The sequence below is a fragment of the Oncorhynchus tshawytscha genome, unplaced genomic scaffold (genome assembly GCF_018296145.1).
Source record: "Oncorhynchus tshawytscha isolate Ot180627B unplaced genomic scaffold, Otsh_v2.0 Un_contig_3855_pilon_pilon, whole genome shotgun sequence".
NCBI lineage: Eukaryota > Metazoa > Chordata > Actinopteri > Salmoniformes > Salmonidae > Oncorhynchus > Oncorhynchus tshawytscha.
In genome coordinates this window covers 25001-47500 of record NW_024608635.1, presented here as the reverse complement: position 1 = coordinate 47500, position 22500 = coordinate 25001, and the positions used below count along the sequence as shown (strand labels likewise).

At 47.6% G+C, this 22500-nt stretch overlaps 1 protein-coding gene across 1 annotated transcript in view; it reads right to left on the bottom strand.

Moving 5' to 3' along the window:
* Positions 1-22500, bottom strand: part of LOC121843686 (general transcription factor 3C polypeptide 1-like) — a gene marked incomplete at its 3' end in the record, with an annotated part of 63245 nt that overhangs the window by 23830 nt on the left and 16915 nt on the right. The window contains 7 exon segments of the mRNA XM_042313454.1: positions 35-147; positions 5906-5987; positions 9912-10054; positions 12814-12959; positions 13944-14125; positions 14271-14325; positions 21451-21526. Of these exon segments, the coding sequence (XP_042169388.1) occupies positions 35-147; positions 5906-5987; positions 9912-10054; positions 12814-12959; positions 13944-14125; positions 14271-14325; positions 21451-21526 (797 nt within the window).

Genomic DNA, 22500 nt, shown 5'->3' with positions numbered 1-22500 from the left:
GTGAGGTGTGTGTGTGTATGAGTGTCTATGTTACCGTGAGAACAGCTGTGTCTTGGTGTCAGGGATGGTGACATCACACGACCCGGAGGCGGAGCTGAATTTCTGTCTGAGTAACGACACAAACTCCCGGAACACTGTGGAACATTCCTGGAACAAACACACACAGATTACCTAACACACAAATACACACAGATTAACTAACACACAAATACACACAGATGAACTAACACACAAACACACACAGATTAACTAACACACAAACAGATTAACTAAAACACAAACAGATTAACACACAAATACACAGATTAACTAACACACAAATACACACAGATTAACTAACACACAAATACACACAGATGAACTAACACAAACACACACAGATGAACTAACACACAAACACACACAGATGAACTAACACAAACACACACAGATTAACTAACACACAAACACACACAGATGAACTAACACAAATACACACAGATGAACTAACACACAAACACACACAGATGAACTAACACACAAACACACACAGATTAACTAACACACAAACACACACAGATGAACTAACACACAAACACACACAGATTAACTAACACAAACACAAACAGATTAACTAAAACACAAACAGATTAACTAACACACAAACACACACAGATTAACTAACACACAAACAGATTAACTAACACACACAGATTAACTAACACAAACACAAACAGATTAACTAAAACACAAACAGATTAACTAAAACACAAACAGATTAACTAACACACAAATACACACAGATTAACTAACACACAAACAGATTAACTAAAACAAACAGATTAACTAAAACACAAACAGATTAACTAAAACACAAACAGATTAACTAAAACACAAACAGATTAACTAACACACAAACACACACAGATTAACTAACACACAAACAGATTAACTAAAACACAAACAGATTAACTAAAACACAAACAGATTAACTAACACACAAATACACACAGATTAACTAAAACACAAACAGATTAACACACAAATACACAGATTAACTAACCACAAATACACAGATTAACTAACACACAAATACACAGATTAACTAACACACAAATACACAGATTAACTAAAACACAAACAGATTAACTAACACACAAATACACACAGATTAACTAACACACAAATACACACAGATTAACTAACACACAAATACACACAGATGAACTAACACAAACACACACAGATGAACTAACACACAAACACACACAGATGAACTAACACAAACACACACAGATGAACTAACACACAAACAGATTAACACACAAATACACAGATTAACTAACACACAAATACACACAGATTAACTAACACACAAACACACACAGATGAACTAACACACAAACACACACAGATTAACTAACACACAAACACACACAGATTAACTAACACACAAACACACACAGATTAACTAACACACAAATACAAACAGATTAACTAACACACAAACACACACAGATTAACTAACACACAAACACACACAGATGAACTAACACAAACACACACAGATGAACTAACACACAAACAGATTAACACACAAATACACAGATTAACTAACACACCCTCAGACACAGATTAACTAACACACAAACACACACAGATGAACTAACACAAACACACACAGATGAACTAACACACAAACAGATTAACACACAAATACACAGATTAACTAACCACAAATACACACAGATTAACTAACACACAAACACACACAGATTAACTAACACACAAATACAAATACACAGATTAACTAACACACAAACACAAACAGATTAACTAAAACACAAACAGATTAACTAACACACAAATACACACAGATTAACTAACACACAAATACACACAGATTAACTAACACACAAATACACAACACCTGTGTCTCGGATGGTGGAGCAGTAATGATACAGCCTAGGAGCTCGTGTCCCTCAGACCCAAACTCTCAATCTACTGCCCTCAGACCCAACCTCTCAATCTACTGCCCCCAGACCCAACCTCTCAACCTACTGCCCTCTGACCCAACCTCTCAGCCTACTGCCCCTGACCCAACCTCTCAACCTACTGCCCCCAGACCCAACCTCTCAACCTGACCTACTGCCCCAGACCCAACCTCTCAACCTACTGCCCTCAGACCCAACCTCTCAACCTGACCTACTGCCCTCAGACCCAACCTCTCAACCTACTGCCCCCAGACCCAACCTCTCAACCTGACCTGCCCTCTGACCCAACAGCTCAACCTACTGCCCTCAGACCCAACCTCTCAACCTACTGCCCTCAGACCCAACCTCTCAACCTACTGCCCTCAGACCCAACCTCTCAACCTACTGCCCTCAGACCCAACCTCTCAACCTACTGCTGCCCTCAGACCCAACCTCTCAACCTACTGCCCTCAGACCCAACCTCTCAACCTACTGCCCTCAGACCCAACCTCTCAACCTACTGCCCTCAGACCCAACCTCTCAACCTACTGCCCTCAGACCCAACCTCTCAACCTACTGCCCTCAGACCCAACCTCTCAACCTACTGCCCTCAGACCCAACCTCTCAACCTACTGCCCTCAGACCCAACCTCTCAACCTACTGCCCTCAGACCCAACCTCTCAACCTACTGCCCTCAGACCCAACCTCTCAACCTACTGCCCTCAGACCCAACCTCTCAACCTACTGCCCTCAGACCCAACCTCTCAACCTACTGCCCTCAGACCCAACCTCTCAACCTACTGCCCTCAGACCCAACCTCTCAACCTACTGCCCTCAGACCCAACCTCTCAACCTACTGCCCTCAGACCCAACCTCTCAACCTACTGCCCTCAGACCCAACCTCTCAACCTACTGCCCTCAGACCCAACCTCTCAACCTACTGCCCTCAGACCCAACCTCTCAACCTACTGCCCTCAGACCCAACCTCTCAACCTACTGCCCTCAGACCCAACCTCTCAACCTACTGCCCTCAGACCCAACCTCTCAACCTACTGCCCTCAGACCCAACCTCTCAACCTACTGCCCTCAGACCCAACCTCTCAACCTACTGCCCTCAGACCCAACCTCTCAACCTACTGCCCTCAGACCCAACCTCTCAACCTACTGCCCTCAGACCCAACCTCTCAACCTACTGCCCTCAGACCCAACCTCTCAACCTACTGCCCCCTGACCCAACCTCTCAACCTACTGCCCCCTGACCCAACCTCTCAATCTACTGCCCTCTGACCCAACCTCTCAATCTACTGCCCCCTGACCCAACCTCTCAACTACTGCCCTCTGACCCAACCTCTCAACCTACTGCCCCCTGACCCAACCTCTCAATCTACTGCCCTCTGACCCAACCTCTCAATCTACTGCCCTCTGACCCAACCTCTCAACCTACTGCCCTCTGACCCAACCTCTCAACCTACTGCCCTCTGACCCAACCTCTCAACCTACTGCCCCCTGACCCAACCTCTCAATCTGTTCAATAGATATAATACTGAAAACCAATTAGCTCATGAGGTGAATGTGTGTGTGATGTGTTACCTTGGGGTCGTGGGGGTCCTGAACAACCTGGTGGGTGTGTGTTACCTTGGGGTTGTTGGGGTCGTGAACAGACGGGTGGTGGTGGTGTTACCTTGGGGTCGTTGGGGTTGTGAACAGACGAGTAGTGTGTGTGTGTGTTACCTTGGGGCGGTGAACAGACCTCTGGTGTGTGTGTTACCTTGGGGTCGTGAACAGACGGGTGGTGTGTGTGTGTTACCTTGGGGTCGTTGGGGTTGTAAACAGACGGGTGGTGTGTGTTACCTTGGGGTTGTAAACAGACGGGTGGTGTGTGTGTGTTACCTTGGGGTCGTTGGGGTCGTGAACAGACGGGTGGTGTGTGTGTGTTACCTTGGGGTCGTGAACAGACGGGTGGTGTGTGTGTTACCTTGGGGTCGTGAACAGACGGGTGGTGTGCGTGTGTTACCTTGGGGTCGTGAACAGACGGGTGGTGTGCGTGTGTTACCTTGGGGTCGTTGGGGTTGTGAACAGACGGGTGGTGTGTGTGTTACCTTGGGGTTGTTGGGGTTGTAACCAGACGGGTGGTGTGTGTGTGTGTTACCTTGGGGTCGTTGGGGTTGTAAACAGAAGGGTGGTGTGTGTGTTACCTTGGGGTTGTTGGGGTTGTAAACAGACGGGTGGTGTGTGTGTGTGTTACCTTGGGGTCGTTGGTGTTGTAAACAGACGGGTGGTGTGTGTGTGTGTTACCTTGGGGTCGTGACCAGACGGGTGGGTGTGTGTGTTACCTTGGGGTCGTGACCAGACGGGTGGGTGTGTGTGTTACCTTGGGGTCGTTGGGGTCGTGAACAGACGGGTGGTGTGTGTGTGTTAACCTTGGGGTCGTTGGGGTTGTAAACAAACGGGTGGTGTGTGTTACCTTGGGGTTGTTGGGGTTGTGAACAGACGGGTGGTGTGTGTGTTACCTTGGGGTTGTAAACAGACGGGTGGTGTGTGTGTGTGTTACCTTGGGGCGGTGAACAGACGGGTGGTGTGCGTGTGTTACCTTGGGGTCGTGAACAGACGGGTGGTGTGCGTGTGTTACCTTGGGGTCGTTGGGGTTGTGAACAGACGGGTGGTGTGTGTGTTACCTTGGGGTTGTTGGGGTTGTAACCAGACGGGTGGTGTGTGTGTGTGTTACCTTGGGGTCGTTGGGGTTGTAAACAGAAGGGTGGTGTGTGTGTTACCTTGGGGTTGTTGGGGTTGTAAACAGACGGGTGGTGTGTGTGTGTTACCTTGGGGTCGTTGGTGTTGTAAACAGACGGGTGGTGTGTGTGTGTGTTACCTTGGGGTCGTGACCAGACGGGTGGGTGTGTGTGTTACCTTGGGGTCGTGACCAGACGGGTGGGTGTGTGTGTTACCTTGGGGTCGTTGGGGTCGTGAACAGACGGGTGGTGTGTGTGTGTTACCTTGGGGTCGTTGGGGTTGTAAACAAACGGGTGGTGTGTGTTACCTTGGGGTTGTTGGGGTTGTGAACAGACGGGTGGTGTGTGTGTTACCTTGGGGTTGTAAACAGACGGGTGGTGTGTGTGTGTTACCTTGGGGCGGTGAACAGACGGGTGGTGTGTGTGTTACCTTGGGGTCGTTGGGGTTGTAAACAGACAGGTGGTGTGTGTTACCTTGGGGTCGTTGGTGTTGTAAACAGACGGGTGGTGTGTGTGTGTGTGTTACCTTGCGGTCGTGACCAGACGGGTGGGTGTGTGTGTTACCTTGGGGTCGTGACCAGACGGGTGGGTGTGTGTGTTACCTTGGGGTCATTGGGGTCGTGAACAGACGGGTGGTGTGTGTGTGTTACCTTGGGGCCGTGACCAGACGGGTGGGTGTGTGTTACCTTGGGGCCGTGACCAGACGGGTGGGTGTGTGTGTTACCTTGGGGTCGTGAACAGACGGGTGGGTGTGTGTGTTACCTTGGGGTCGTGAACAGACAGGTGGTGTGTGTGTGTGTTACCTTGGGGTCGTTGGGGTCGTGACCTGACGGGTGGTGTGTGTGTGTTACCTTGGGGTCGTGAACAGACGGGTGGGTGTGTGTGTTACCTTGGGGTCGTGACCAGACGGGTGGGTGTGTGTGTTACCTTGGGGTCGTGAACAGAAGGGTGGTGTGTGTGTGTTACCTTGGGGTCGTTGGGGTTGTAAACAGACGGGTGGTGTGTGTGTGTTACCTTGGGGTCGTGAACAGACGTGTGGTGTGTGTGTTACCTTGGGGTCGTCGTGAACACGGGTGGTGTGTGTGTGTTACCTTGGGGTCGTTGGGGTTGTGAACAGACGGGTGGTATGTGTGTTACCTTGGGGTCGTTGGTGTTGTAAACAGACGGGTGGTGTGTGTGTGTTACCTTGGGGTCGTGAACAGACGGGTGGTGTGTGTGTGTTACCTTGGGGTCGTTGGGGTCGTGTTTCCTTCCCTGTAGTTTCGCTATCAGAGGCTTGTCCTGGTACACCTCCGCCAGACAGATCCTACAGGACAACACAGTAAACTTGAAGCCCTACACGTTAAAGTACTTGTAGTTGAGGTGTCTGTGGGTTTAGATAGTGTGTGTTGTATCGTACTTGTAGTTGAGGTATGTCTGTGGGTTTAGATAGTGTGTAACGTACTTGTAGTTGAGGTATGTCTGTGGGTTTAGATAGTGTGTGTTGTATCGTACTTGTAGTTGAGGTATGTCTGTGGGTTTAGATAGTGTGTGTTGTATCGTACTTGTAGTTGAGGTGTGTCTGTGGGTTTAGATAGTGTGTGTTGTAACGTACTTGTAGTTGAGGTATGTCTGTGGGTATAGATAGTGTGTAACGTACTTGTAGTTGAGGTATGTCTGTGGCTATAGACAGTGTGTAACGTACTTGTAGTTGAGGTATGTCTGTGGGTTTAGATAGTGTGTGTTGTATCGTGCTTGTAGTTGAGGTATGTCTGTGGGTTTAGATAGTGTGTAAAGTACTTGTAGTTGAGGCATGTCTGTGGGTATAGATAGTGTGTAACGTACTTGTAGTTGAGGTATGTCTGTGGGTTTAGATAGTGTGTATCGTGGTAGTTGAGGTATGTCTGTGGGTTTAGATAGTGTGTAACGTACTTGTAGTTGAGGTATGTCTGTGGGTTTAGATAGTGTGTAACGTACTTGTAGTTGAGGTATGTCTGTGGGTATAGACAGTGTGTAACGTACTTGTAGTTGAGGTATGTCTGTGGGTTTAGATAGTGTGTAACGTACTTGTAGTTAAGGTATGTCTGTGGGTATAGATAGTGTGTAACGTACTTGTAGTTGAGGTATGTCTGTGGCTATAGACAGTGTGTAACGTACTTGTAGTTGAGGTATGTCTGTGGGTTTAGATAGTGTGTGTTGTATCGTACTTGTAGTTGAGGTATGTCTGTGGGTTTAGATAGTGTGTAACGTACTTGTAGTTGAGGTATGTCTGTGGGTTTAGATAGTGTGTGTTGTATCGTACTTGTAGTTGAGGTATGTCTGTGGGTTTAGATAGTGTGTGTTGTATCGTACTTGTAGTTGAGGTGTGTCTGTGGGTTTAGATAGTGTGTGTTGTATCGTACTTGTAGTTGAGGTATGTCTGTGGGTTTAGATAGTGTGTAAAGTACTTGTAGTTGAGGTATGTCTGTGGGTATAGATAGTGTGTAACGTACTTGTAGTTGAGGTATGTCTGTGGGTTTAGATAGTGTGTGTTGTATCGTGCTTGTAGTTGAGGTATGTCTGTGGGTTTAGATAGTGTGTAAAGTACTTGTAGTTGAGGCATGTCTGTGGGTATAGATAGTGTGTAACGTACTTGTAGTTGAGGTATGTCTGTGGGTTTAGATAGTGTGTATCGTACTTGTAGTTGAGGTATGTCTGTGGGTTTAGATAGTGTGTAACGTACTTGTAGTTGAGGTATGTCTGTGGGTTTAGATAGTGTGTAACGTACTTGTAGTTGAGGTATGTCTGTGGGTATAGACAGTGTGTAACGTACTTGTAGTTGAGGTATGTCTGTGGGTTTAGATAGTGTGTAACGTACTTGTAGTTAAGGTATGTCTGTGGGTATAGATAGTGTGTAACGTTTGTAGTTGAGGTATGTCTGTGGCTATAGACAGTGTGTAACGTACTTGTAGTTGAGGTATGTCTGTGGGTTTAGATAGTGTGTGTTGTATCGTACTTGTAGTTGAGGTATGTCTGTGGGTTTAGATAGTGTGTGTTGTATCGTACTTGTAGTTGAGGTATGTCTGTGGGTTTAGATAGTGTGTAACGTACTTGTAGTTGAGGTATGTCTGTGGGTTTAGATAGTGTGTAACGTACTTGTAGTTGAGGTATGTCTGTGGGTATAGATAGTGTGTAACGTACCTGTAGTTGAGGTATGTCTGTGGCTATAGACAGTGTGTAACGTACTTGTAGTTGAGGTATGTCTGTGGGTTTAGATAGTGTGTATTGTATCGTACTTGTAGTTGAGGTATGTCTGTGGGTTTAGATAGTGTGTAACGTACTTGTAGTTGAGGTATGTCTGTGGGTTTAGATAGTGTGTAACGTACTTGTAGTTGAGGTATGTCTGTGGGTTTAGATAGTGTGTGTTGTAACGTACTTGTAGTTGAGGTATGTCTGTGGGTTTAGATAGTGTGTGTTGTATCGTACTTGTAGTTGAGGTGTGTCTGTGGGTTTAGATAGTGTGTGTTGTATCGTACTTGTAGTTGAGGTATGTCTGTGGGTTTAGATAGTGTGTAAAGTACTTGTAGTTGAGGTATGTCTGTGGGTATAGATAGTGTGTAACGTACTTGTAGTTGAGGTATGTCTGTGGGTTTAGATAGTGTGTGTTGTATCGTGCTTGTAGTTGAGGTATGTCTGTGGGTTTAGATAGTGTGTAAAGTACTTGTAGTTGAGGCATGTCTGTGGGTATAGATAGTGTGTAACGTACTTGTAGTTGAGGTATGTCTGTGGGTTTAGATAGTGTGTATCGTACTTGTAGTTGAGGTATGTCTGTGGGTTTAGATAGTGTGTAACGTACTTGTAGTTGAGGTATGTCTGTGGGTTTAGATAGTGTGTAACGTACTTGTAGTTGAGGTATGTCTGTGGGTATAGACAGTGTGTAACGTACTTGTAGTTGAGGTATGTCTGTGGCTATAGACAGTGTGTAATGTACTTGTAGTTGAGGTATGTCTGTGGGTTTAGATAGTGTGTAACGTACTTGTAGTTAAGGTATGTCTGTGGGTATAGATAGTGTGTAACGTACTTGTAGTTGAGGTATGTCTGTGGCTATAGACAGTGTGTAACGTACTTGTAGTTGAGGTATGTCTGTGGGTTTAGATAGTGTGTGTTGTATCGTACTTGTAGTTGAGGTATGTCTGTGGGTTTAGATAGTGTGTGTTGTATCGTACTTGTAGTTGAGGTATGTCTGTGGGTTTAGATAGTGTGTAACGTACTTGTAGTTGAGGTATGTCTGTGGGTTTAGATAGTGTGTAACGTACTTGTAGTTGAGGTATGTCTGTGGGTATAGATAGTGTGTAACGTACCTGTAGTTGAGGTATGTCTGTGGCTATAGACAGTGTGTAACGTGTAGTTGAGGTATGTCTGTGGGTTTAGATAGTGTGTATTGTATCGTACTTGTAGTTGAGGTATGTCTGTGGGTTTAGATAGTGTGTAACGTACTTGTAGTTGAGGTATGTCTGTGGGTTTAGATAGTGTGTAACGTACTTGTAGTTGAGGTATGTCTGTGGGTTTAGATAGTGTGTAACGTACTTGTAGTTGAGGTATGTCTGTGGGTATAGATAGTGTGTAACGTACTTGTAGTTGAGGTATGTCTGTGGGTATAGATAGTGTGTAACGTACTTGTAGTTGAGGTATGTCTGTGGGTATAGATAGTGTGTAACGTACTTGTAGTTGAGGTATGTCTGTGGCTATAGACAGTGTGTAACGTACTTGTAGTTGAGGTATGTCTGTGGGTTTAGATAGTGTGTAACGTACTTGTAGTTGAGGTATGTCTGTGGGTTTAGATAGTGTGTAACGTACTTGTAGTTGAGGTATGTCTGTGGGTTTAGATAGTGTGTAACGTACTTGTAGTTGAGGTATGTCTGTGGGTTTAGATAGTGTGTAACGTACTTGTAGTTGAGGTATGTCTGTGGGTATAGACAGTGTGTAACGTACTTGTAGTTGAGGTATGTCTGTGGGTTTAGATAGTGTGTAACGTACTTGTAGTTGAGGTATGTCTGTGGGTATAGACAGTGTGTAACGTACTTGTAGTTGAGGTATGTCTGTGGGTATAGATAGTGTGTAACGTACTTGTAGTTGAGGTATGTCTGTGGGTATAGATAGTGTGTAACGTACTTGTAGTTGAGGTATGTCTGTGGGTTTAGATAGTGTGTGTTGTATCGTACTTGTAGTTGAGGTGTGTCTGTGGGTTTAGATAGTGTGTGTTGTAACGTACTTGTAGTTGAGGTATGTCTGTGGGTTCTTCAGTATGTAACGTGATCGTCGTCCAACAGACGGAGAGGTTTTATCCAGAGACTCTTCAAACTCTGCGTGGAGCAGATCCCTCACTACACACCACGGGACGAAGGGCCTGCGGAGCTACAACACACAGAGTTCTAAAACACACAGAGTAGAACCAGCAGAACCAGGACTCCAAGACAACAGAACCTTGAGCTGGAGACAGACAGAGAGAGAGCGCGAGACAGAGAGAGAGCGCGAGACAGAGAGAGAGCGCGAGACAGAGAGAGAGCGCGAGACAGAGAGAGCGAGACAGAGAGAGCGCGAGACAGAGAGAGAGCGCGAGACAGAGAGAGAGCGCGAGACAGAGAGAGAGAGCGCGAGACAGAGAGAGAGCGCGAGACAGAGAGAGAGAGCGCGAGACAGAGAGAGAGCGCGAGACAGAGAGAGAGCGCGAGACAGAGAGAGCGAGACAGAGAGAGAGAGCGCGAGACAGAGAGAGAGAGAGAGAGAGCGCGAGACAGAGAGAGAGAGACAGAGAGAGCGCGAGACAGAGAGAGAGAGCGCGAGACAGAGAGAGAGAGAGAGCGCGAGACAGAGAGAGAGCGCGAGACAGAGAGAGAGCGCGAGAGAGAGAGAGAGAGACAGAGAGAGAGAGAGAGAGAGAGCGCGACAGAGAGAGAGAGAGAGAGACGCGAGACAGAGAGAGAGAGAGAGAGAGCGCGAGACAGAGAGAGAGAGAGAGAGCGCGAGACAGAGAGAGAGAGAGCGCGAGACAGAGAGAGAGCGAGACAGAGAGAGAGAGCGAGACAGAGAGAGAGAGAGCGAGACAGAGAGAGAGAGAGCGCGAGACAGAGAGAGAGAGCGAGACAGACAGAGAGAGAGAGAGAGCGAGACAGAGAGAGAGAGAGACAGAGAGAGACAGAGAGACAGAGAGAGAGAGAGCGAGACAGAGAGAGAGAGAGAGCGCGAGACAGAGAGAGAGAGAGAGACAGAGAGAGAGAGAGCGCGAGACAGAGAGAGAGAGCGCGAGACAGAGAGAGAGCGCGAGACAGAGAGAGAGCGAGACAGAGAGAGAGAGACAGAGAGAGAGCGCGAGACAGAGAGAGAGAGAGCGCGAGACAGAGAGAGAGAGCGCGAGACAGAGAGAGAGCGAGAGAGAGAGAGAGAGAGACAGAGCGCGAGAGAGAGAGAGAGCGCGAGACAGAGAGAGAGAGCGCGAGACAGAGAGAGAGAGCGAGACAGAGAGAGAGCGCGAGACAGAGAGAGACAGAGAGAGCGAGACAGAGAGAGAGAGCGAGACAGAGAGAGAGCGAGACAGAGAGAGCGCGAGACAGAGAGAGAGCGCGAGACAGAGAGAGAGCGAGACAGAGAGAGAGAGCGAGACAGAGAGAGAGCGCGAGACAGAGAGAGAGCGCGAGACAGAGAGAGAGCGCGAGACAGAGAGAGCGAGACAGACAGAGAGAGAGAGCGAGACAGAGAGAGAGCGCGAGACAGAGAGAGAGCGCGAGACAGAGAGAGAGCGCGACAGAGACAGAGAGAGAGCGAGAGACAGAGAGCGCGAGACAGAGAGAGAGAGAGAGAGAGCGCGAGAGACAGAGAGAGAGAGAGAGACAGAGACAGAGAGAGAGCGCGAGACAGAGAGAGAGAGAGCGAGACAGAGAGAGAGAGAGAGAGAGAGACAGAGAGAGAGCGCGAGACAGAGAGAGAGAGAGACAGAGAGAGAGAGAGACAGAGAGAGACAGAGAGAGAGAGAGAGCGCGAGACAGAGAGAGAGAGAGAGAGCAGACAGAGAGAGAGCGAGACAGAGAGAGCGAGAGAGCGAGAGAGACAGAGAGAGAGAGCGAGACAGAGAGAGAGAGAGCGCGAGACAGAGAGAGAGAGAGAGAGAGAGAGAGAGAGACAGAGAGAGCGCGAGACAGAGAGAGAGAGCGCGAGACAGAGAGAGAGCGCAGAGACAGAGAGAGAGCGCGAGACAGAGAGAGAGCGAGACAGAGAGAGAGAGCGCGAGACAGAGAGAGAGCGCGCGAGACAGAGAGAGCGCGAGACAGAGAGAGAGCGCGAGACAGAGAGAGCGCGAGACAGAGAGAGAGCGAGACAGAGAGAGAGAGACAGAGAGAGCGAGACAGAGAGAGTTCGCGAGACAGCGCGAGAGAGAGAGCGCGAGACAGAGAGAGAGAGAGAGAGAGAGAGACAGAGAGAGAGAGCGCGAGACAGAGAGAGACAGAGAGAGCGCGAGACAGAGAGAGAGCGCGAGACAGAGAGAGCGCGAGACAGAGAGAGAGCGCGAGACAGAGAGAGAGCGCGAGACAGAGACAGAGAGAGAGCGAGACAGAGAGAGAGAGACAGAGAGAGAGCGAGACAGAGAGAGAGAGCAGAGACAGAGAGAGAGCGAGACAGAGAGAGAGCGAGACAGAGAGAGAGAGCGAGACAGAGAGAGCGAGACAGAGAGAGAGCGAGACAGAGAGAGCGAGACAGAGAGAGAGCGAGACAGAGAGAGAGAGAGAGACAGAGAGAGAGAGAGAGACAGAGACAAAGAGAGAGAGAGACAGAGAGAGAGACCAGAGAGACAGAGCTCACGAGAGAGATGTTGAAGTGTGACACCACTTCATATCATGAGAAGTGGGCGTGTGCCAGTGTGTGTGTCTACCTTGCGGTTCAGGAAGTGAGAAGTGGGCGTGTGCAAGTGTGTGTGTCTACCTTGCAGTTCAGGAAGTGAGAATTGGGCGTGTGCCAGTGTGTGTGTCTACCTTGCGGTTCAGGAAGTGAGAAGTGGGCGTGTGCCAGTGTGTGTGTCTACCTTGCAGTTCAGGAAGTGTGAAGTGGGCGCGTGCCAGTGTGTGTGTCTACCTTGCAGTTCAGGAAGTGAGAAGTGGGCGTGTGCCAGTGTGTGTGTCTACCTTGCGGTTGAGGAAGTGAGAAGCGACTCTACAGAGGATGAGTACAGAGTCCTCGCTGACGCTCCATGTTACTCTCTGTCTGGTCATCATCATCAGAGCTTTGTGGTCTGCTGCATCATGGACTGGGGGCCGCTTTCTAACCTCGACTGCACACACACACACTATAATTATCATCCCGGGCGGCCAAACCCTCCCCTAACCAGAAAACGCTGGGCCGATTGTGCCTCCCAGGTCACGGCCGCCGGCGACACAGCCTGGGATCTGTAGTGACGCCTGAGACAGTGCCTTAGGCCGCCCAGACTCAGTGCCTTAGGCCGCCCAGACTCAGTGCCTTAGGCCGCCCAGACGCAGTGCCTTAGGCCGCCCAGACGCAGTGCCTTAGGCCGCCCAGACGCAGTGCCTTAGGCCGCCCAGACGCAGTGCCTTAGGCCGCCCAGACGCAGTGCCTTAGGCCGCCCAGACGCAGTGCCTTAGGCCGCCCAGACGCAGTGCCTTAGGCCGCCCAGACGCAGTGCCTTAGGCCGCCCAGACGCAGTGCCTTAGGCCGCCGCCACGCAGTGCCTTAGGCCGCCGCGCCACTCAGGAGGCCAACCACAATGGGACTTGTATTAATAGTTTTCGTTACAGTATTCAACCCACATAATGCATTAAAAATATAAAACAAAACCGTGAAATGTTTTTTTATAATCTAACGAAACAGAACTAAAAAACCCTGGTCTCAGCAGTGGTGTGTCTGGACTCACCTTCCTTCTTCTGTGGTGTTCTGACCTGTGTGTCTGGACTCACCTTTCTTCTTCTGTGGTGTTCTGACCTGTGTGTCTGGACTCACCTTTCTTCTTCTGTGGTGTTCTGACCTGTGTGTCTGGACTCACCTTTCTTCTTCTGTGGTGTTCTGACCTGTGTGTCTGGACCCACCTTTCTTCTTCTGTGGTGTTCTGACCTGTGTGTCTGGACTCACCTTCCTTCTTCTGTGGTGTTCTGACCTGTGTGTCTGGACTCACCTTTCTTCTTCTGTGGTGTTCTGACCTGTGTGTCTGGACTCACCTTTCTTCTTCTGTGGTGTTCTGACCTGTGTGTCTGGACCCACCTTTCTTCTTCTGTGGTGTTTTGGCCTGTGTGTCTGGACTCACCTTTCTTCTTCTGTGGTGTTTTGGCCTGTTTTTTCAGTTTAATGGTTCTCTTCCTCTTCTGCTTCTTCCCTCCTTTAACCAGCCGGTTCCTACTGGACGGCTCAGTGGAGATGTGGACCTCCTCCAACCTCAACCCTGCTGGGACCCCCTGCTTAGAGGACTGGGGCCCGGGAACTTGGGGCCTTCAGGGGACACAGAGACAGACACACACACACACACACAACCAGTTAAAAGTTTGGACACAACTACTAATTAAAGGGTTTTTCTTTATTTTTACTATTTTCTACATAGTGGAATAATAGTGAAGACATCCTTGCCTACCCAAACCAAACTGGTCCCAACATCCCATCCGCACAACATCCCCTCTGCATCAACATATACCCTACACATCCACACAACAACATACACCCTACACATCCACACAACAACATCCCCTCCACATCAACATATACCCTACACACCCACACAACAACATCCCCTCTACATCAACATATACCCTACACATCCACACAACATCCCCTCCACATCAACATATACCCTACACATCCACACAACAACATCCCCTCCACATCAACATATACCCTACACATCCACACAACATCCCCTACACATCAACATATACCCTACACATCCACACAACAACATCCCCTCCACATCAACATATACCCTACACATCCACACAACATCCCCTCCACATCAACATACACCCTACACATCCACACAACAACATCCCCTCCACATCAACATACACCCTCCACATCCCCTACACATCAACATCCCCTACACATCCACACAACAACATCCCCTTCACATCAACATATACCCTACACATCAACATACACCCTACACATCCACACAACAACATCCCCTCCACATCCACACAACAACATCCCCTACACATCCACACAACATCCCCTCCATATCAACATACACCCTCCACATCCCCTACACATCAACATCCCCTACACATCCACACAACAACATCCCCTTCACATCAACATATACCCTACACATCAACATACACCCTACACATCCACACAACAACATCCCCTCCACATCCACACAACAACATCCCCTACACATCCACACAACAACATCCCCTCCACATCAACATACACCCTCCACATCCCCTACACATCAACATCCCCTACACATCCACACAACAACATCCCCTTCACATCAACATATACCCTACACATCAACATACACCCTACACATCCACACAACAACATCCCCTCCACATCCACACAACAACATCCCCTACACATCCACACAACAACATCCCCTCCACATCAACATACACCCTCCACATCCCCTACACATCAACATCCCCTACACATCCACACAACAACATCCCCTTCACATCAACATATACCCTACACATCAACATACACCCTACACATCCACACAACAACATCCCCTCCACATCCACACAACAACATCCCTACACATCCACACAACAACATCCCCTCCACATCAACATACACCCTCCACATCCCCTACACATCAACATCCCCTACACATCCACACAACAACATCCCCTTCACATCAACATATACCCTACACATCCACACAACAACATCCCCTCCACATCAACATATACCCTACACATCCACACAACAACATCCCCTCCACATCAACATATACCCTACACACCCACACAACAACATCCCCTACACACCCACACAACAACATCCCTCCACATCAACATACACCCTACACATCCACACAACAACATCCCCTCCACATCAACATATACCCTACACATCCACACAACAACATCCCCTACACATCCACACAACAACATCAACATATACCCTACACATCCACACAACAACATCCCCTCCACATCAACATATACCCTACACATCCACATCCCCTCCACATCAACATATACCCTACACATCCACACAACAACATCCCCTCCACATCCACACAACAACATCCCCTCCACATCAACATATACATTGGTGCAAAAAAAAATATTTAGCCAGCCACCAATTGTGCAAGTTCTCCCACTTAAAAAGATGAGAGAGGCCTGTAATTTTCATCATAGGTACACTTCAACTATAACAGACAAAATTAGAAGAAAAAAATCCAGAAAATCACATTGTAGGATTTTTAATGAATTTATTTGCAAATTATGGTGGAAAATAAGTATTTGGTCACCTACAAACAAGCAAGATTTCTGGCTCTCACAGACCACACAACAACATACAGTCGTGGCCAAAAGTTGAGAATGACACAAATATTAATTTCCACAAAGTTTGCTGCTTCAGTGTCTTTAGATATTTTTGTCAGATGTTACTATGGAATACTGAAGTATAATTACAAGCATTTCATAAGTGTCAAAGGCTTTTATTGACAATTACATGAAGTTGATGCAAAGAGTGAATATTTGCAGTGTTGACCCTTCTTTTTCAAGACCTCTGCAATCCACCCTGGCATGCTGTCAATTAACTTCTGGGCCACATCCTGACTGATGGCAGCCCATTCTTGCATAATCAATGCTTGGAGTTTGTCAGAATTTGTGGGGTTTTGTCTGTCCACCCGCCTCTTGAGGATTGACCACAAGGTCTCAATGGGATTAAGGTCTGGGGAGTTTCCTGGGCATGGACCCAAAATATTGATGTTTTGTTCCCTGAGCCACTTAGTTATCACTTTTGCCTTATGGCAAGGTGCGCCATCATGCTGGAAAAGGCATTGTTCATCACCAAACTGTTCCTGGATGGTTGGGAGAAGTTGCTCTCGGAGGATGTGTTGGTACCATTCTTTATTCATGGCTGTGTTCTTAGGCAAAATTGTGAGTGAGCCCAGTCCCTTGGCTGAGAAGCAACCCCACACATGAATGGTCTCAGGATGCTTTACTGTTGGCATGACACAGGACTGATCGTAACGCTCACATTTTTAGCGCGCACTGCGCCCGGCCCGCCACAGGAGTTGCTGGTGCGCGATGAGACAAGGACATCCCTACCGGCCAAGCCCTCCCTAACCCGGACGATGCTAAGCCAATTGTGCGTCGCAGCAAAGGACCTTGTGAAGATGCTGGATGAAACAGGTATAAAAAGATCTATATCCACAGTAAAACGAGTTCCATATTGACATAACCTGAATGGCCGCTCAGCAAGGAAGAAGCCACTGCTCCAAAATTGTCATTAAAAAAGCCAGACTACATGGGGACAAAGATCGTACTTTTTGGAGGAATGTCCTCTGGTCTGACGAAACAAAAATAGAACTGTTTGGTCATGATGATCATCGTTATGTTTGAAGGAAAAAGGGGGATGCTTGCAAGCCGAAGAACACCATCCCAACCGTGAAGCAGCATCATGTTGTGGGGGTGCTTTGCTGCAGGAGGGACTGGTGCACTTCACAAAATAGATGGCATCATGAGGCAGGAAAACTATGTGGATATATTGAAGCAACATCTCAAGACATCAGTCAGGAAGATAAAGCTTGGTCGCAAATGGGTCTTCCAAATGGACAATGACCCCAAGCATTGTTCCAAAACGGTGACAACATGGCTTAAGGACAACAAAGTCAAGGTATTGGCCATCACAAAGCCCTGACATCATTCCTATAGAAAATGTGTGGGCAGAACTGAAAAAGCGTGTGTGAACAAGGAGGCCTACAAACCTGACTCAATTACACCAGCTCTGTCAGGAGGAATGGGCCAAAATTCACCCAGCTTATTGTGGGAAGCTTGTGGAAGGCTACCCGAAACGTTTGACCCAAGTTAAACAATTGAAAGGCAATGCTACCAACTACTAATTGAGTGTATGTAAACTTCTGACCCACTGGGAATGTGATGAAAGAAATAAAAGCTGAAATAAATCACTCTACATTTATTCTGACATTTCACATTCTTAAAATAAAGTGGTGATCCTAACTGACCTAAGACCTATACCCCACGCATCCACACAACATCATATACCCTACGCATCCACACAACATAATATACCCCACGCATCCACACAACATCATATACCCTACACATCCACACCATCATATACCCTACGCATCCACACAACATCATATACCCTACGCATCCACACATCATCATATACCCTACGAATGTACACACAACATCATATACCCTACGAATGTACACACAACATCATATACCCTACGCATCCACACAACATCATATACCCTACGCATCCACACAACATCATATACCCCACAACATCATATACCCCATGCATCCACACAACATCATATACCCTACGCATCCACACAACATCATATACCCCACGCATCCACACAACATCATATACCCTACGCATCCACACAACATAATATACCCTACGCATCCACACAACATCATATACCCCACAACATCATATACCCCACAACATCATATACCCCACGCATCCACACAACATCATATACCCTACGCATCCACACAACATCATATACCCTACGAACGTACACACAACATCATATACCCTACGCATCCACACAACATCATATACCCCACGCATCCACACAACATCATATACCCTACGCATCCACACAACATCATATACCCCACGCATCCACACAACATCATATACCCCACAACATCATATACCCCACGCATCCACACAACATCATATACCCTACGCATCCACACAACATCATATACCCTACGCATCCACACAACATCATATACCCCACGCATCCACACAACATCATATACCCTACGCATCCACACAACATCATATACCCTACGCATCCACACAACATCATATACCCCACAACATCATATACCCCACGCATCCACACAACATCATATACCCTACGCATCCACACAACATCATATACCCTACGAACGTACACACATCATATACCCCACGCATCCACAAAACATCATATACCCCACGCATCCACACAACATCATATACCCTACGCATCCACACAACATCATATACCCTACGCATCCACACATCATCATATACCCTACGCATCCACACATCATCATATACCCCACGCATCCACACAACATCATATACCCTACGCATCCACACATCATCATATACCCCACGCATCCACACAACATCATATACCCTACGCATCCACACAACATCATATACCCTACGCATCCACACAACATCATATACCCCACGCATCCACACATCATCATATACCCCACGCATCCACACAACATCATATACCCTACGCATCCACACAACATCATATACCTTACGCATCCACACAACATCATATACCCCACGCATCCACACAACATCATATACCCTACGCATCCACACAACATCATATACCCTACGCATCCACACAACATCATATACCCCACAACATCATATACCCCACGCATCCACACAACATCATATACCCTACGCATCCACACATCATATACCCTACGAACGTACACACAACATCATATACCCCACGCATCCACACAACATCATATACCCCACGCATCCACACAACATCATATACCCTACGCATCCACACAACATCATATACCCTACGCATCCACACATCATCATATACCCTACGCATCCACACATCATCATATACCCCACGCATCCACACAACATCATATACCCTACGCATCCACACATCATCATATACCCCACGCATCCACACAACATCATATACCCTACGCATCCACACAACATCATATACCCTACGCATCCACACAACATCATATACCCCACGCATCCACACATCATCATATACCCCACGCATCCACACAACATCATATACCCCACGCATCCACACAACATCATATACCCTACGCATCCACACAACTTCATATACCCTACGCATCCACACAACATCATATACCCCACGCATCCACACAACATCATATACCCTACGCATCCACACAACATCATATACCCTACGCATCCACACAACATCATATACCCTACGCATCCACACAACATCATATACCCTACGCATCCACACAACATCATATACCCTACGAACGTACACACAACATAATATACCCCACGCATCCACACAACATCATATACCCTACGCATCCACACAACATCATATACCCCACGTATCCACACAACATCATATACCCTACGCATCCACACAACATCATATACCCTTACGGGGGGGGCATGGTCATTACTCTCTTATCCCCTGGGGGGGAAGCCATGGTCATTACTCTCTTACCCTCTGGGTGGGATGGTCATCACTCTCTTATCCTCTGGGGGAGCCATGGTCATTACTCTCTTATCCTCTGGGGGGCATGGTCATTACTCTCTTATCCTCTGGGGGGGGCATGGTCATCACTCTCTTATCCTCTGGGGGTGGAGCCATGGTCATTACTCTCTTATCCTAAGGGGGTGAGCCATGGTCATCACTCTCTTATCCTCTGGGGGTGGAGCCATGGTCATTACTCTCTTATCCTAAGGGGGGTGAGCCATGGTCATCACTCTCTTATCCTCTGGGGGTGGAGCCATGGTCATTACTCTCTTATCCTAAGGGGGTGAGCCATGGTCATCACTCTTATCTTCTGGGGGGGGCATGGTCATTACTCTCTTATCTTCTGGGGGGCATGGTCATTTCTCTCTTATCCTCTGGGGGGCATGGTCATCACTCTCTTATCCTCTGGGGGAGGCATGGTCATCACTCTCTTATCCTCTGGGGGAGCCATGGTCATTACTCTCTTATCCTCTGGGGGGGCATGGTCATCACTCTCTTATCCTCTGGGGGGGGGCATGGTCATCACTCTCTTATCCTCTGGGTGGGGGGGCATGGTCATCACTCTCTTATCCTCTGGGGGGCCATGGTCATCACTCTCTTATCTTCTGGGGGGCATGGTCATCACTCTCTTATCCTCTGGGGGCATGGTCATCACTCTCTTATCCTCTGGGGGGCCATGGTCATCACTCTCTTATCCTCTGGGGGGCCATGGTCATCACTCTCTTATCCTCTGGGGGGGCATGGTCATCACTCTCATCCTCTGGGGGGCATGGTCATCACTCTCATCCTCTGGGGGGCATGGTCATCACTCTCTTATCCTCTGGGGGGCCATGGTCATCACTCTCTTATCCTCTGGGGGTCGTGGAAGAGCCCATCCGTTTGTTCCCGAGATGCCGTTCTGCACACCACTGTTGTGGCCTGTCTGGTAGCATGATTCTTGTCATTCTCCTTCCACCTCTCATCAGAGAGCTGTTTTCTCCTACAGGACTGCCGTTGGCTGGATGTTGTTCTGTTTGTCACACCATTCTCAGTAAACCCAAGACGCTGTCGTGTGTGAAAAGCCCAGGAGGCTGTTTCTGAGGTACTGGATCCGGAGCGCCTGGCACTGACGATCATACCACACTCATAGTCGCTTAGGTCACTTATTTTGCCCATCCTAACCGTCAATCAAACAGTAACTGAATGCCTCGATGCCTGTCTGCCTGCTTTATATCACAAGCCACGGCCACGTGAATGAAGGTCGATAGGAGCGATCCATTTAGGTGAATGGGGCGGTGTACCTAATAAACTGACCGGTGAGTGTGTATAGATGTGAAAACACAGACAGGAGTGTGTAACTCACCTCTATCCATGGTCACATGTTTGGTCAGTAGACTATTCAGTCTCACGGTGTTACTGGACTCGTACTGGTTGTTGCTCTAGAACACAATATGTTCACCACTTACAATTCTAGAGCACTGGAAAGGCTTACAGTTCTAGAGCACTGGAAAGGCTTACAGTTCTAGAGCACTGGAAAGGCTTACAGTTCTAGAGCACTGAAAGGCTTACAATTCTAGAGCACTGAAAGGCTTACAATTCTAGAGCACTGAAAGGCTTACAATTCTAGAGCACTGAAAGGCTTACAATTCTAGAGCACTGAAAGGCTTACAATTCTAGAGCACTGAAAGGCTTACAATTCTAGAGCACTGAAAGGCTTACAATTCTAGAGCACTGAAAGGCTTACAGTTCTAGAGCACTGAAAGGCTTACAGTTCTAGAGCACTGAAAGGCTTACAGTTCTAGAGCACTGGAAAGGCTTACAGTTCTAGAGCACTGGAAAGGCTTACAGTTCTAGAGCACTGGAAAGGCTTACAGTTCTAGAGCACTGGAAAGGCTTACAGTTCTAGAGCACTGGAAAGGCTTACAGTTCTAGAGCACTGGAAAGGCTTACAGTTCTAGAGCACTGGAAAGGCTTACAGTTCTAGAGCACTGGAAAGGCTTACAGTTCTAGAGCACTGGAAAGGCTTACAGTTCTAGAGCACTGGAAAGGCTTACAGTTCTAGAGCACTGGAAAGGCTTACAGTTCTAGAGCACGGAAAGGCTTACAGTTCTAGAGCACTGAAAGTTGAGATTTATATTTCTATAGACACAACAAAAAAAATAACGGTTTATTTGTGTGTTTTAGTGTGTGTGTGTTTTAGTGTGTGTGTGGGGTTTTAGTGTGTGTGTGGGGGTTTTAGTGTGTGTGTGGGGGTTTTAGTGTGTGTGGGGGTTTTAGTGTGTGTGGGGGTGTTTTAGTGTGTGTGTGTGTGTGTGTGTGTTAGTGTGTGTGTGTGTGTGTGTGTTTTTTAGTGTGTGTGTGTGTGTTTTAGTGTGTGTGTGTTTTAGTGTGTGTGTGGGGGTTTTAGTGTGTG